This window comes from Petromyzon marinus, unplaced genomic scaffold, assembly GCF_048934315.1.
Source record: "Petromyzon marinus isolate PM22_M1 ecotype Great Lakes invasive population unplaced genomic scaffold, UKy_Petmar_22M1.pri1.0 PM_G_Scaffold_56, whole genome shotgun sequence".
NCBI lineage: Eukaryota > Metazoa > Chordata > Hyperoartia > Petromyzontiformes > Petromyzontidae > Petromyzon > Petromyzon marinus.
This window is the reverse complement of record NW_027423009.1, coordinates 1,458,558-1,474,232: the sequence shown is the minus strand read 5'-3', so window position 1 is coordinate 1,474,232 and position 15,675 is coordinate 1,458,558. Positions and strand designations below refer to the sequence as shown.

General features: G+C 55.7%; 1 protein-coding gene across 1 annotated transcript in view; it reads right to left on the bottom strand.

The window, feature by feature from the left end:
- Positions 1–864: 864 nt before the first annotated feature.
- LOC142918187 (mutS protein homolog 4-like) overlaps positions 865–15,675 on the bottom strand; it is a 29,659-nt gene continuing 14,848 nt past the window's right edge. Inside the window, exons 12-21 of the mRNA XM_076062313.1 lie at positions 12,169–12,346; positions 11,241–11,369; positions 8,476–8,579; positions 7,378–7,502; positions 6,700–6,900; positions 5,441–5,559; positions 4,964–5,092; positions 4,607–4,838; positions 2,633–2,721; positions 865–2,535 (exon numbers count right to left, since the gene is read on the bottom strand). Coding sequence (XP_075918428.1) covers positions 2,344–2,535; positions 2,633–2,721; positions 4,607–4,838; positions 4,964–5,092; positions 5,441–5,559; positions 6,700–6,900; positions 7,378–7,502; positions 8,476–8,579; positions 11,241–11,369; positions 12,169–12,346 — 1,498 coding nt within the window. The 3' untranslated portion in view covers positions 865–2,343. The remainder of the gene's footprint in view (positions 2,536–2,632; positions 2,722–4,606; positions 4,839–4,963; positions 5,093–5,440; positions 5,560–6,699; positions 6,901–7,377; positions 7,503–8,475; positions 8,580–11,240; positions 11,370–12,168; positions 12,347–15,675) is intronic.

The window sequence follows — 15,675 nt, the reverse complement described above, 5'->3', positions numbered from 1 at the left end:
CCAGTCACTCACTCACTCAGCCAGTCACTCACTCAGCCAGTCACTCACTCACTCAGCCAGTGACTCACTCAGCCAGTCACTCACTCAGCCAGTCACTCACTCAGCCAGTCACCCACTCAGCCAGTGACTCACTCAGCCAGTGACTCACTCAGCCAGTCACTCACTCTACCAGTCACTCACTCACTCAGCCAGTCACTCACTCACTCAGCCAGTCACTCACTCAGCCAGTCACTCACTCACTCAGCCAGTCACTCACTCACTCAGCCAGTCACTCACTCACTCAGCCAGTCACTCACTCAGCCAGTCACTCACTCACTCAGCCAGTGACTCACTCAGCCAGTCACTCACTCAGCCAGTCACTCACTCAGCCAGTCACCCACTCAGCCAGTGACTCACTCAGCCAGTGACTCACTCAGACAGTCACTCACTCACTCAGCCAGTCACTCACTCAGCCAGTCACTCACTCACTCAGCCAGTCACTCACTCTACCAGTCACTCACTCACTCAGCCAGTCACTCACTCACTCAGCCAGTCACTCACTCAGCCAGTCACTCACTCAGCCAGTCACTCACTCACTCAGCCAGTCACTCACTCACTCAGCCAGTCACTCACTCTGCCAGTCACTCACTCAGCCAGCCACTCACTCAGCCAGTCACTCACTCAGCCAGTCACTCACTCTGCCAGTCACTCACTCACTCAGCCAGTGACTCACTCAGCCAGTGACTCACTCACTCAGCCAGTCACTCACTCACTCAGCCAGTCACTCACTCAGCCAGTCACTCACTCACTCAGCCAGTCACTCACTCAGGAGCTCAGCTGCTCACTCAGTCGCTTGCTCACTAAATTACTCAATCACTGAGCCAGTTTGACAGTAAACTTTTTGTTTATATATCCAACAACACAGCACGAAATAACATCATCGTCTGGCTAATCGGGACCTCCGTCAGCCTACCCCACACCACACAATGGTACCCACACGCTTACCCCTCCACCGTGGTGGTGGTGGTGGAATTGGTGGTGGTAGCATTGGTGGTGTTGGATCGTGGTGGTGGTGGTGGTGTTCAGTTGGTGGCGGTGGTGGTGGTAGCATTCTTGGTGGTGGTGGTGGCGGTGGTGATGGCAGCATTGATGGTGTGGCGTTGTTGGTGGTGTTGCTGGTGCATCATGGTGGTGGTGGCGTTGTTGGTGGTGTTGGTGGTGGATCGTGGTGGTGGTGTTCAGTTGGTGGCGGCGGTAGTGGTGGTGTTTGTGGTGGATCGTGGTGGTGGTGGTGTTTAGCTGGTGGCAGTGGTGGTAGCATTCTTGGTGGTGGTGGCGTTGTTGGTGGTGTTGTTGGTGGTGGTGGTGGCATTGGTGGTGGTGTTGCTGGTGGTGGTGGCATTGGTGGTGGTGTTGCTGGTGCATCATGGCGGTGGTGTTCAGTGGGTGTTAGCGGTGGTGGTGGTGGTGGTGGTGTCGTTCAGTGTGTGTTAGTGGTGTTGGTGGTGGTGTTCAGTTGGTGGTGGTGGTGTTGGTGGTGGTGTCGTTCAGTGGGTGGGTGTTAGCGGTGGTGGTGGTGGTGTCGTTCAGTGGGTGTTAGCGGTGGTGGTGTTGGTGGTGGTGTCGTTCAGTGGGTGTTAGCGGTGGTGGTGTCGTTCAGTGGGTGTTAGCGGTGTTGGTGTTGGTGGTGGTGTTGTTCAGTGGGTGTTAGCGGTGGTGGTGTTGGTGCTGGTGTCGTTTAGTGGGTGTTAGCGGTGTTGGTGTCGTTCAGTGGGTGTTAGCGGTGTTGGTGTTGGTGGTGGTGTCGTTCAGTGGGTGTTAGTGGTGGTGGTGTTGGTGGTGGTGTCGTTCAGTGGGTGTTAGCGGTGGTGTTGGTAGTGGTGTCGTTCAGTGGGTGTTAGCGGTGGTGGTGTTGGTGGTGGTGTCGTTCAGTGGGTGTTAGCGGTGGTGGTGTTGGTGGTGGTGTCGTTCAGTGGGTGTTAGCGGTGGTGGTGGTGTTGGTGGTGTTGTCGTTCAGTGGGTGTTAGCGGTGGTGGTGTTGGTGTCGTTCAGTGGGTGTTAGCGGTGGTGGTGGTGGTGTCGTTCAGTGGGTGTTAGCGGTGGTGGTGGTGGTGTCGTTCAGTGGGTGTTAGCGGTGGTGGTGTTGGTGGTGGTGTCGTTCAGTGGGTGTTAGCGGTGGTGGTGTTGGTGGTGGTGTCGTTCAGTGGGTGTTAGCGGTGGTGGTGGTGAAGTTGGTGGTGTTGTTCAGTGGGTGTTAGCGGTGGTGGTGGTGTTGGTGGTGTTGTTCAGTGTGTGTTAGCGGTGGTGGTGGTGGTGGTGTCGTTCAGTGGGTGTTAGCGGTGGTGGTGTTCGTGGTGGTGTTGTTCAGTGGGTGTTAGCGGTGGCGTCAGCGATGTGCTCCAGCTCGTCGAGGTACCGCTGTCTCAGCGACCCCAGGTACGAGGCCAGGCCGGCTCCGTCCAGCCGCGAGTGTCGCGCCGCCTGGCCCAGCCTCGTCGCGAGGCGGTGGACGGCCGCTCGGTGCAGCACGGGCGCGGAGTCGGCCTGACGCTCCATCTGGGGGGGGTCGCGGAGGGGTCACGGGCGGCGGGGGGTCACGGGCGGGTCTCGGGGGGGTCGCGGCGGGGGTGTCAGCGGGGGTCAGCGTCGTTACCCAGCTCTTGCCGCCGATCCGCGCCAGCAGCCCCGTGGCGTCGCGCAGCAGGGAGGGCGGCAGCGATGACAGCGTGGCCATTTCCAGACCTGGACGCGGGGCACGCGGGGGGGGAGGGGGAGGAGGAGGGGGAGAGGGAGGAGGAGGGGGGGGGAAGGCGACGGCTTCTTCTTCACGATGTTTGAGGCGCCGGCGGCCTCGGCAGGGCCATCCCCGCTCTGTGCCGCGATGCGTTTTTCCGGGCCGAGGGGTTTCCCCCCTCCCACTACCGGGACCTCGTGGAAATGCTCGGCAAATCTGAAAACCTGTTCCCTGGGGATCGGAGATCGGGTCACCGTTCTTTCCCCCAATGATGGTAATCGGTTGTGGCGCCGCAGGTTACTTTCTTGATGGGAGTTAAATAGAGATTTGTGATCGCGGGCCACTGATGCAGACTCCATCTCCTCGGCAACCCGCGACCGCCACCCATCCTTGCGGCGCCTCGCGGCTCTCCGAACCTCCGAGCGAGGGCTGCGGTAAGCCTCCTCATTCTCCGACGTGGGATTCTGTAGCCGATGACAGTGGGCCTGTCGCCATCCTGAACACCTCCTCTTGTCAGCCAGGGTCTCTGGGGAGGTCTGGACCGCGTACCCAAAGCAGCCATTTCAGCTGCATGAGTCACAGTCCTAAACCTCGCCCATTTACCCTCGACATCAGGAGGAGTGGGGGACGATGCCAATCCCAGCCGGCAGAGCATGCCACTAAGGGTTTGAATGGGGTCCTGGATGTACACCCACCACCGGAGTGAAAGAATTGCAGGTGCATCTTACAGATTACAAGTCGATGGTCAGTGGGCAGATCAGCTCCACGGTAGGTCCTGGTGTCAAGGACATGGGCTCGCATCCGCTGGTCCGTCACTATGTAGTCCAGCAGATGTTCTTGCTTGGACCCGGCATGCATCCATGATGTTGTGTGGATGCGGCGATGCCGGAACAGCGTGTTGGTATTTACAAGCCCATGGGCTGCACAAAAATGTAGCAGCCTCCTGCCGTTGTTATTGAGCTGGTCTGGCCCATGCCTTCCAATCACTCCAGACCAGGTGCATCATGACCAACTCGGGCATTCACCCAACAAGATGACTATCCCGAGGGGCCACTTTAGCTCGCACCTGTGACAGGAGGTCATAGAAGGCATCTGACTCATCGGCCTTGCCTGGATCCCTCCACGGATGTTCGTCTTCGGTGGGGGCATAAGTAACCACGACCACCACTCCTCACCTCCGGTTGTTGGGAAGGCGAGCCCAAAGTAGCCTGGAGCTTACAGCTTCCCACACCTCACCGCCACGCTCCCACGCCCCCTTCATTCTTTTGTTTAGAAGAAGAGCCACTCCCTGTTGTTTGGCAGTCTCCTGCCGTGAGAAGAGGACTGTTCACCCCTCATGGTGGTAGGAGCCAGAGCCGGTCCACCGGACCTCCTGAATACCACAGAGATCCAGGCGGTACCGGTCCAGCTCCCGACAGAGGAGTGGCAGCCTCTCCTCCGCAGTGAGCGTTCGAACATTCCACGTGGCCACCCGTAGTGGTTTTTCGTTGTTTCTGGAGGAGCCCCGAGGGTAGATATTCAGTCTTCTGGCTCCGCCAAATGGGGTTTGGTCAGGAGACGTCATAGACGCCTGTCCCCCCGGGGCCTCCGGCACAAGCTTATTAGTTACATATTTCAGTTTAACTCGTGGTTTCGTGGTAATTAATTGAAGGTGGAAGGGTTACCAGCCCCTCGCACCTGTCCAGAGCCCCCGTTTAGCCCCTGTGGTGGATGCATTTGCCATGAGGGGAGGAGCCAATCAAAATTGGATCTCGCCCCAAAGCACTGTCCACGACAGAGTTGCCCATCCGGCACCGCGAGGAGGTAGGGGGTTGTTTTTCCGGACCACACACACACACACACGTACACACACACGTACACACACACACACGTACACACACACACGCGTAGTACCGTAGTTCGTGTCCGGCGTGTGCCCCTGCACCAGCTTGTACGTGCACGTCACACGTGGCACCGTCCGCGAGTCGTCGGCACCAGCGGCTTTACCGTCACGACGGCCGGCCCAGGGCAGCTGCTGCTGCTGCTGATTGCGCGACTCCACCAGGAAGTGGCTGTTGGAGACGTTGGGGTAGAGGGTGGAGAGGTGGCTCAGCTCCAGGTGGTGGGTGGCGAAGATGGTGAACGTCTGGGGGAGGGGGGGGAGACACACAGGGGTGGTGAGGGTGGTGAGGGTGGTGAGTGGTGAGTGTGAGTGGTGAGTGTGGTGAGTGTGAGTGGTGAGTGTTTGTGGTGAGTGTGAGTGGTCACCACCTTGCGCTGCAGGAGACACTCACAGACCGAGTGACAGATCCCCAGGGCCTCGTGGACCCCGGTGCCCCTCCCGAGCTCGTCGATGATCACCAGAGAGCGGTCGGTGGCTGTGCGAACTATGTAGTTCACCTGGGGTCATGGGGGTCACCGGGGGTCACCCACCCACTCACCCACCTACACACCCACCCACTCACCAACTCACTCACTCACCCACCCACTCACACACCCAATCACCAACCCAATCACCCACCTACCCACTCACTCACCCACCCACTCACCCACCCACTCACACATCCACTCACCCACCCACTCACACACCCACTCACCAACCCACTCACCCACCTACCCAACCACTCACCCACCCACTCACCAACCCACTCACACACTCACCCACCCACTCACACACTCACCCACCAACCCACTCACCAATCCACTCACCCACCCACCCACTCACCCACCCTCTCACTCCCCACCCACCTCTCTCATCTCGATGGTGAAGGTGGAGGAGAGTGGCTGGATGTCGTCGTCCACACCGATGCGAGTGAAGATCTGATCAGCGATCCTCACGCAGGCAAAGTCGGCTGGTACGAAACAACCTGAAGCAGTGGTAGCACCCAAACACTCACTCACTTACTTACTCACCTACTCACTCACTCACTCAAACACTCACTCACTTACTTACTCACCTACTCACTCACTCAAACACTCACTCACTTTCTTACTCACCTACTCACTCACTCAAACACTCACTCACTTACTTACTCACCTACTCACTCACTCACTCAAACACTCACTCACTTACTTACTCACCTACTCACTCACTCACTCAAACACTCACTCACTTACTTACTCACCTACTCACTCACTCACTCAAACACTCACTCATTTACTTACTCACCTACTCACTCACTCACCCAAACACTCACTCACTTACTTACTCACCTACTCACTCACTCAAACACTCACCTACTCACTTACTCACCTACTCAATCACCCACTCACTCACTTACTCACCCACTCACTCACCTACTCACTCAATCACCCACTCACTCACTCACCTACTCACTCACCTACTCACTCACTCACTCACCTACTCACTCACTCAAACACTCACCTACTCACTCACTCACCTACTCACTCACTCACTCACCCACTCACTCACTCACTCACCCACTCACTCACCCACTCAATCACTCACCCACTTACTCACCCACTCAATCACTCACCCACTCACTCACCCACCCACTCAATCACTCACCCACTCACTCACCCACCCACCCACTCAATCACTCACTCACCCACTCACTCAAACAGTCACTCACCCACCCACTCACTCACTCACTCACTGACTCACCCACTCAATCACTCACCCACTCACTCACCAACTCACTGACTCACTCACCCAATCACTCACCCACTCACCCACTCACTCACTCACCAACTCACTCATTCACCAACTCACCCACCCACTCACCAACCAACTCACTCACCAACTCACCCACCCATTCACCAACTCACTCACCCACCGACTCACTCACTCACCAACTCACCCACCCACTCACCAACTCACTCACTCACCCACCCACTCACTCACTCACCAACTCACCCACCCACTCACCAACTCACTCACTCACCCACTCACTCACTCACCAACTCACTCACCCACTCACCAACTCACTCACTCACTCACCCACCCACTCACTCACTCACCAACTCACCCCCCCCCACCCACTCACCGATCTGTGCCATCACCTGGCAGAGTGCCACCTGTCTCAGCAGCGTGGACTTGCCGCTGTTGTTGGGCCCCGTGACAACGAGGAAGTTTGAGGCGTCCGACAGGAAGACGTCGTTAGGCACCAGCGGCCAGCCCAGCACCCGCTCCAGGATGGGGTGGCGAGCCCCCTTGAGGGCCAGCGTGTCAGAGAATTCCGGACGGACTGCAGCTCACCACAGACAGCGGGGGGGAGGTCACGGGGGGGAGGTCACGGAGGGGGAGGTCACGGGGGGGGAGGAGGTCACGGGGGGGGAGGTCACAGGAGGGAGGTCACGGGAGCGGAGGTCACGGGGGGTGAAGGTCACGGGGGCGGAGGTCACGGGGGGAGGTCACGGGGGTGACGATCACGGGGGGAGGTCATGGGGGGTGAAGGCCACTCACTCACCCACCCACCCACTCACCCACCCACTCACTCACTCACTCACTCCCTCACTCACCCACTCACCCACTCAATCACCCACCCACTCACCCACTCACTCACCCACTCACTCACCCACTCACTCATCCACCCACCCACCGACTCACTCACCCACTCACTCACCCACTCACTCCCTCACTCACTCACCCACCCACTCAGCCACCCACTCACCCACCCACCCACCCACTCACTCACCCACCCACTCACCCACCCACCGCGTACCGGACTTGGTGAGCGTGGTGCGGTGAGCGAATGCCAGCAGCATGTCCACCATGGACACTGCGTCAGCAAGCTTGTAGAGACACACAATGTCCTCCCGGATCTCCGCAAACAGCTTGGACAACACCCTGGGCACGGAGACAGAGCGGGGGTCACCCTCCCCTCCCCAAAGGGTGTTGTGTAAAGAGTAGTGTACAGTAGTGTATAGTGTAGTGCATAGTGTAGTGTACAGTAGAGTATAGTGTAGTGTATAGTGTAGTGCATAGTGTAGTGTAGTAGTGTATAGTAATGTATAGTGTAGTGTACAGTAGTGTATAGTGTAGTGTATAGTGTAGTGCATAGTGTAGTGTATAGTGTACAGTAGTGTATAGTGTAGTGTATAGTGTATAGTGTACAGTAGTGTATAGTGTAGTGTATAGTGTAGTAGTGTATAGTGTAGTGTATTGTGTAGTGTATAGTAGTGTATAGTGTAGTGTATAGTAGTGTATAGTGTAGTGTATAGTAGTGTATAGTGTAGTGTATAGTAGTGCATAGTGTAGTGTATAGTGTAGTGTATAGTAGTGTATAGTGTAGTGTATAGTGTAGTGTATATTGTAGTGTATAGTGTAGTGTATAGTAGTGTATAGTGTAGTGTATAGTGTAGTGTATAGTGTAGTGTATAGTAGTGTAGTGTATAGTGTAGTGTATAGTAATGTATAGTGTAGGGTATAGTGTAGTGTATAGTAGTGTATAGTGTAGGGTATAGTATAGTGTATATTGTAGTGTATAGTAGTGTATAGTGTAGTGTATAGTGTAGTGTATAGTGTAGTGTATAGTGTAGTGTATATTGTAGTGTATAGTGTAGTGTATAGTGTAGTGTATATTGTGGTGTATAGTGTAGTGTATAGTGTAGTGTATAGTAGTGTATAGTGTAGTGTATAGTGTAGTGTATAGTGTAGTGTATAGTGTAGTGTATAGTGTAGTGTATAGTGTAGTGTATAGTAGTGCAGGGCATAGCCAGGGGGTTCCTCTGCAACCCCCACAGGTAGACGGGGCAGTGAGTGGAGGAACAGATGGAGATTAGTCCACCACACTCTGCCTGGGGTAGGGGTGTTCTCTCACACGTTGGACATGAGGTAAATCTCCTCCACGGCCTCCTGGCTGCGGCAGTTCAGCCTCATGAGGTCCATGGTGGTGTAGCTGAGAAGGTTCCCACGTTTGCTCACCTGGTGAGTGAGGGGTGGTGAGTGGTGAGTGAGGGGTGGTGAGTGGTGAGTGAGGGGTGTGGTGAGTGGTGAGTGAGGGGTGGTGAGGGGTGGTGAGTGGTGAGTGAGGGGTGTGGTGAGTGGTGAGTGAGGGGTGGTGAGTGAGGGGTGGTGAGTGGTGAGTGAGGGGTGGTGAGTGGTGAGTGAGGGGTGGTGAGTGAGGGGTGGTGAGTGAAGGGTGGTGAGTGGTGGGGTGAGTGGTGGTGAGTGGTGAGTGAGGGGTGGTGAGTGGTGAGTGAGGGGTGGTGAGTGAGTGGTGAGTGAGGGGTGAGTGAGGGTGGTGAGTGGTGAGTGAGGTGTGGTGAGGGGTGAGTGAGGGGTGGTGAGTGGTGAGTGAGAGGTGAGTGAGGGTGGTGAGTGGTGAGTGAGGTGTGGTGAGGGGTGAGTGAGGGGTGGTGAGTGGTGAGTGAGGGGTGTGGTGAGTGGTGAGTGAGGGGTGGTGAGTGAGTGGTGAGTGAGGGGTGAGTGAGGGGTGAGTGAGTGGTGAGTGAGGGGTGGTGAGTGGTGAGTGAGTGGTGGTGAGTGGTGAGTGAGGGGTGGTGAGTGGTGAGTGAGGGTGGTGAGTGGTGAGTGAGGGGTGTGGTGAGTGGTGAGTGAGGGGTGGTGAGTGGTGAGTGAGGGGTGAGTGAGGGGTGAGTGAGTGGTGGTGAGTGGTGAGTGAGGATGGTGAGTGGTGAGTGAGTGGTGGGGAGTGGTGAGTGAGGGTGGTGAGTGGTGAGTGAGGGTGGTGAGTGGTGAGTGAGAGTGGTGAGTGATGGGGTGAGTGGTGGTGAGTGGTGAGTGAGGGGTGGTGAGTGGTGAGTGAGGGTGGTGAGTGGTGAGTGAGGGGTGTGGTGAGTGGTGAGTGAGGGGTGGTGAGTGGTGAGTGAGGGGTGAGTGAGTGGTGAGTGAGTGGTGGTGAGTGGTGAGTGAGGATGGTGAGTGGTGAGTGAGTGGTGGGGAGTGGTGAGTGAGGGTGGTGAGTGGTGAGTGAGGGTGGTGAGTGGTGAGTGAGAGTGGTGAGTGATGGGGTGAGTGGTGGTGAGTGGTGAGTGAGGGGTGGTGAGTGGTGAGTGAGGGGTGAGTGAGGGGTGGTGAGTGGTGAGTGAGTGGTGGTGAGTGAGTGGTGGTGAGTGGTGAGTGAGGGGTGGTGAGTGGTGAGTGAGTGGTGGTGAGTGAGTGGTGGTGAGTGGTGAGTGAGGGGTGGTGAGTGAGGGGTGGTGAGTGGTGAGTGAGGGGTGGTGAGTGGTGGTGAGTGAGGGGTGGTGAGTGGTGAGTGAGGGGTGGTGAGTGGTGAGTGAGGGTGGTGAGTGGTGAGTGAGGGGTGGTGAGGGGTGAGTGAGGGGTGTGGTGAGTGGTGCGCTGAGTGGTGAGTGAGGGGTGGTGAGTGAGGGGTGTGGTGAGTGGTGGGGTGAGGGGTGAGACTCACACATAGACACATAGACTCACACATAGACACATAGACTCACACATAGACTCACACATAGACACATAGACTCACACATACTCATAGACTCACACGTAGACACACACATAGACACATAGACTCACACATAGACACATAGAATCACACATAGACACAGACTCACACGTAGACACATAGACTCACACATAGTTCACACATAGACACATAGACTCACACAAAGACACATAGACTCACAGATAGACACAGACTCACACATAGTCTCACACCTAGACACATAAACTCACACATAGACTCTGGGTCTATGAGTGGTGAGTCTGTGAGTGGTGAGTCTATGAGTGGTGAGTCTGTGAGTGGTGAGTCTGAGTCTCTGTGTGATGAGTCTATGCGTCTCTGCGTGGTGAGTCTATGGGTCTCTGTGTGGTGAGTCTATGGGTCTCTGTGTGGTGAGTCTGTGGGTCTCTATGTGATGAGTCTATGAGTCTCTGTGTGGTGAGTCTATGGGTCTCTGTGTGATGAGTCTATGGGTCTCTATGTGATGAGTCTATGGGTCTCTGTGTGAGTCTATGAGTCTCTGTGTGGTGAGTCTGTGGGTCTCTGTGTGGTGAGTCTGTGGGTCTCTGTGCGATGAGTCTATGGGTCTCTGTGTGATGAGTCTATGAGTCTGTGTGGTGAGTCTGTGAGTCTCTGTGTGATGAGTCTGTGAGTCTCTGTGCGATGAGTCTATGAGTCTGTGTGGTGAGTCTATGGGTCTCTGTGTGGTGAGTCTGTGGGTCTCTGTGCGATGAGTCTATGGGTCTCTGTGCGATGAGTCTATGAGTCTCTATGTGATGAGTCTATGAGTCTCTGTGTGGTGAGTCTGTGGGTCTCTGTGCGATGAGTCTATGGGTCTCTGTGCGATGAGTCTATGAGTCTGTGTGGTGAGTCTGTGAGTCTCTGTGTGATGAGTCTGTGAGTCTCTGTGCGATGAGTCTATGAGTCTGTGTGGTGAGTCTATGGGTCTCTGTGTGGTGAGTCTGTGGGTCTCTGTGCGATGAGTCTATGGGTCTCTGTGCGATGAGTCTATGAGTCTCTATGTGATGAGTCTATGAGTCTCTGTGTGGTGAGTCTGTGGGTCTCTGTGCGATGAGTCTATGGGTCTCTGTGCGATGAGTCTATGAGTCTGTGTGGTGAGTCTGTGAGTCTCTGTGTGATGAGTCTGTGAGTCTCTGTGCGTTGACCTTGATGAAGACCTCTGGCAGACGCTGTTCGGGCTGCAGGGAGTGAGCGGACGTCTGGATGTAAAAGCCACGCAGGGCGCTGTAGCTCATGGACATGGGCAGGTTGTGAATCTCGGAGAGCTGTTTGATGATCTCTGGGAGAGAGAGAAAATGGGCAGGTTGTGAATCACGGAGAGCTGTTTGATGACCTCTGGGAGAGAGAGAATGGGCAGGTTGTGAATCTCGGAGAGCTGTTTGATGATCTCTGGGAGAGAGAGAATGGGCAGGTTGTGAATCACGGAGAGCTGTTTGATGATCTCTGGGAGAGAGAGAATGGGCAGGTTCTGAATCTCAGAGAGCTGTGTAATGGTCTCTGGGAGGGAGAGAATGGGCAGGTTGTGAATCACGGAGAGCTGTTTGATGATCTCTGAGAGAGAGAGAATGGGCAGGTTGTGAATCTCGGAGAGCTGTTTGATGATCTCTGGGAGAGAGAGAATGGGCAGGTTGTGAATCTCGGAGAGCTGTTTGATGATCTCTGGGAGAGAGAGAATGGGCAGGTTGTGAATCACGGAGAGCTGTTTGATGATCTCTGGGAGAGAGAGAATGGGCAGGTTCTGAATCTCGGAGAGCTGTGTGATGGTCTCTGGGAGAGAGAATGGGCAGGCTGTGAATCACGGAGAGCTGTTTGATGATCTCTGAGAGAGAGAATGGGCAGGGGAGAGAGGGGGAAGAGTGGGGGAGAAAGGAGGAGAGGGGGGGGGGAGATGATGGTGGAACCCACGACCTCCTGCGTACCAGGCGAGGTACTTGACATCTCGCAGCCACCGTGATGATGACGATGATGAGAGAGACACGCAAACTTCAAACGTACAGCAGCAGGCGGTAGAGAGAGAGAGGAAGAGAGAGATACAAAGACGGCCGGGGAGGGCTACGGGTGGGTGAGCCGTGCCGTGCCTTCGATGTCTCCGACAGCCTCGGAGAGGATGCGCCGAGCGAGGTCCAGGAAGCCGTTGAGGCCGGGGCGCACGACGTGGCAGCGCCGTGTCCTGGCCGAGAGGAGGTTGCCCTTGCGGAAGGGCAAATCGTCGGTCAGCACCGTGCGCAGCTTGCCCAGGATCGCAGGGAACCTGGCACGGGGACAGCGGGGGAGGAGACGCGGTGGGGGTTGTGGTGTCGCCGCCGCCATCGACGCCGCCACCGTCGCCGACAACAACGACGACGACAACCGCCGTTCGCCACTAAGTGGCGATGACGTCACCACGACGCTTGTGCCAGGCCATGTGCACTTCAAGGCCACGTGAAGTGTTGAACGCACGCTGGCACGAAGGTCACGGGGCAGACCCAGGTGCCAGGGGGGGACTGACTGAGATGAGTGGCTGATGCACCACCTGTGCCCCCTACTGTGCCAACCCGCTGTGCTTTAGCCACCCGGCGCTCCGCTCGTTGTTGTGAGCGTCGCTCCTCCGCCCTCCGTTGTTGTTGGAGGGCGACTACCTCCAACTGCCCAGTAGCATCCTTCACGAGCCTCCTCCACTGAGTCCGATCTCGACACCGCTGGTACCAGTCATCGGCAAGTCCACTCAGCTCCACGTCCTCCTGTACCACGTCACTCCATCTTCTCTAGCCCCCTCGATCCGGCTGAACAAAAGCTGTTTCGGCATGTGATGGCTGGGCATGCGGGCTACATGGCCCAGCCAACGCAGTGTTGCCTGCCGGAGCTCACCGATGGGACCTTGCCTAGATCTTTCAAGGATTTGTGAGCTCCTCACACAATCCAGCCAGGTTAAACCCAGGATGGATCGTAGACAGGCCAGCCTAAATGTTTCTAACCAGCAAAGATGTTCCCTTAGGGGGGTCCACGTTTCACAGGCATAGAGAAGGGAGGGAATGACTGTGGCCGAGAAGACCTGAGCTTAGTGCGGAGCGACAGACCAGGTAGCTTCCACACAGCATTACGCAACCGATGAAAAGATAATGCCGCTTGACCGATTCCGAGTGCTGTTAAACCGGAGCCGGTCATGAGCACACTGCCCAGGTATGGGAAACTCTCCACTCTCCCCACAACTATCCCATCACCAATTGGAAGTTGTGGGGGTGGAGTGTCCGATGGCACAAAATACCCAGGCAAGTGCTTAGTTTCAGTGGGTAAGGCTCCACCTCTTAGTGGCAAGCTCCAGGTTCAGCAGCAGTGCCTCCAACTCCTCCTTTGAGTGAGCAGCAATTCCCAGATCATCGGCATACATTACATGGTTGAACAATCGGGAGCCATCCCTTGACCGCACCCGGGCATCGATCAGCCTCCCATTCTATCTGTACCAGATGGGAATTCCTCCGGTACAGCTACTGAAGACTTCACGAACTACGTGGTCAAAATAGATGTTTAATAATGTGGGAGCCAGAGGACATCCCTGCCGCACCCCAAGGTGTACAGGGAATGGCTCCGACTCCCGGCCACATAGATTTGCCTGGGCCCGCTCACTATCATGAAGGTCCTTAATGATCATGAGCAGAGGGTCAGGGACTTCGAAAGCACGAAGAACAACCCAGAGCCCAGGCCTACTGATGGTGTCATAGGCCTTGGTCAGGTCAATAAAGCAGAGATGTAGGTCTTGTTGGAATTCCCTATACCTATACTGTAGCAGACAGACAGAAAATATGACATGTGCAGGAACGCCTTTTCCTGAAACCGCATTGGGGTTCCGCATGCCTCTTCTAAGCGTGCCTTGCACGGCGATGTTGAATAATCCTTGCTAGGACCTTTCCCGGCACACTGAGGAGTGAGATACCCCTGTAGTTGTTACAGTCTGTGCGGTCCCCCTTCTTAAAGAGGGGGACCACCAGGGCATTCTTCCAATCCTGCGGAACCCATCCAGTGGTCCAGACTGTTGTTATGATGTCATGTAGGACAGTTTGTGCACAAACGCCACCCTTCCTCAGCATTTTGCATGGGAGATCGTCTCTACCCGGTGCCTTTCCTGGTCTCAGACTCTGGATTGCCTTCAGTACTTCCTCAACAGATGGCACCTCAGCCAGCCACTCACAGGGGGTGACTTCTTCCAATATTTGAGGCACCGCAGCCTCAGTAGTGTCATCCCCACTTTGGCCCACGATGTTTTCCAGGTTGAGGGATTTTTCCTCCCCCAGGACCTCACAGAAATGCTCAGCAAATATGCAAACCTGTTCCTCGGGGTCGGAGATTTGGTCACTGTTCTTTCCCCTAATGATGGTAATAGGTGTGGCGCTGCAGGTTATATTTTTTTATGGAGTTAAAGAGCGATTTGTGATCGCGGGCCATTGAGGCAGACTCCATCTCCTCAGCAACCCGCGACCACCACCCATCCTTGCAGCACCTCACGGCTCTCCATACCTCCGAGCAAAGGTTACGGTAAGCCTCCTCATTCTCCGACGCGGGATGCTGTAGGCTATGAGAGTGGGCCTGTCGCTTTTTCTCAGCCAGCCTGAGCACCTCCACTGTCAGCCAAGGTCTCTGGGGAGGTCTGGACCGTGTACCCAAAGCAGCCATTGCAGCTGCATGAGCCACAGTCCTAAATCTCGCCCATTGTCCCTCGACATTAGGAGGAGTGGGGGACGATGCCAACCCCAGCCACACTGAGACCAGGCCACTATGGGTTTAAATGGGGTCCTGGGTGTACACCCACCACCGGAGTGGAAGAATGGCAGGCGCATCTTACAGATGACTAGTCGATGGTCAGTGGGCAGATCAGTACCACGGTAGGTCCTGGTGTCAAGGACATGGGCCCGCATTCGCTGTTCCGTCACTATGACATCAAGTAGATGGCCTTGCTTAGACCCGGCATGCATCCATGATGTTGTGTGGATGCGCCGATGCCGGAACAGCGTGTTGGTAATTATAAGCCCATGGGCTGCACACAAATCTAGCAACCTCCTGCCGTTGTTATTGAGCTGATCTGGCTCATGCCTTCCAATCACTCCAGACCAGGTGTCAGCATCATGACCAACTCGGGCATTGAAGTCACCCAACAAGATGACTCTATCCCGAGGGTCCACTTTAGCTAGCACCTGTGACAGGAGGTTATAGGAGGCATCTGACTTATGCCTGCATCCTTCCACGGATGTTCATCTTCGGTGGGGGCATAACTAACCATGACCACCACTCCTCACCTCTGGTTGATGGGAAGGCGAGCCCAAAAAGTAGCCTGGGGCTTACAGCTTCCCACACCTCACCACCACGCTCCCACGCCCCCTTCATTCTTTTGTTTAGAAGAAGAGCCACTCCCTGTTGTTTGGTAGTCTCCTCCCCTGAGTAGAAGACTGTCCACCCCTCACGGTGGCAGGAGCCAGAGCCGGTCCACCGGACCTCCTGATTACCACAGAGATCCAGGCGGTACCGGTCCAGCTCCCGACAGAGAAGTGGCAACCTCTCCTCCGCAGTGAGCATTCGAACATTCTACGAGGCCATCCGTAGTGGCTTTTC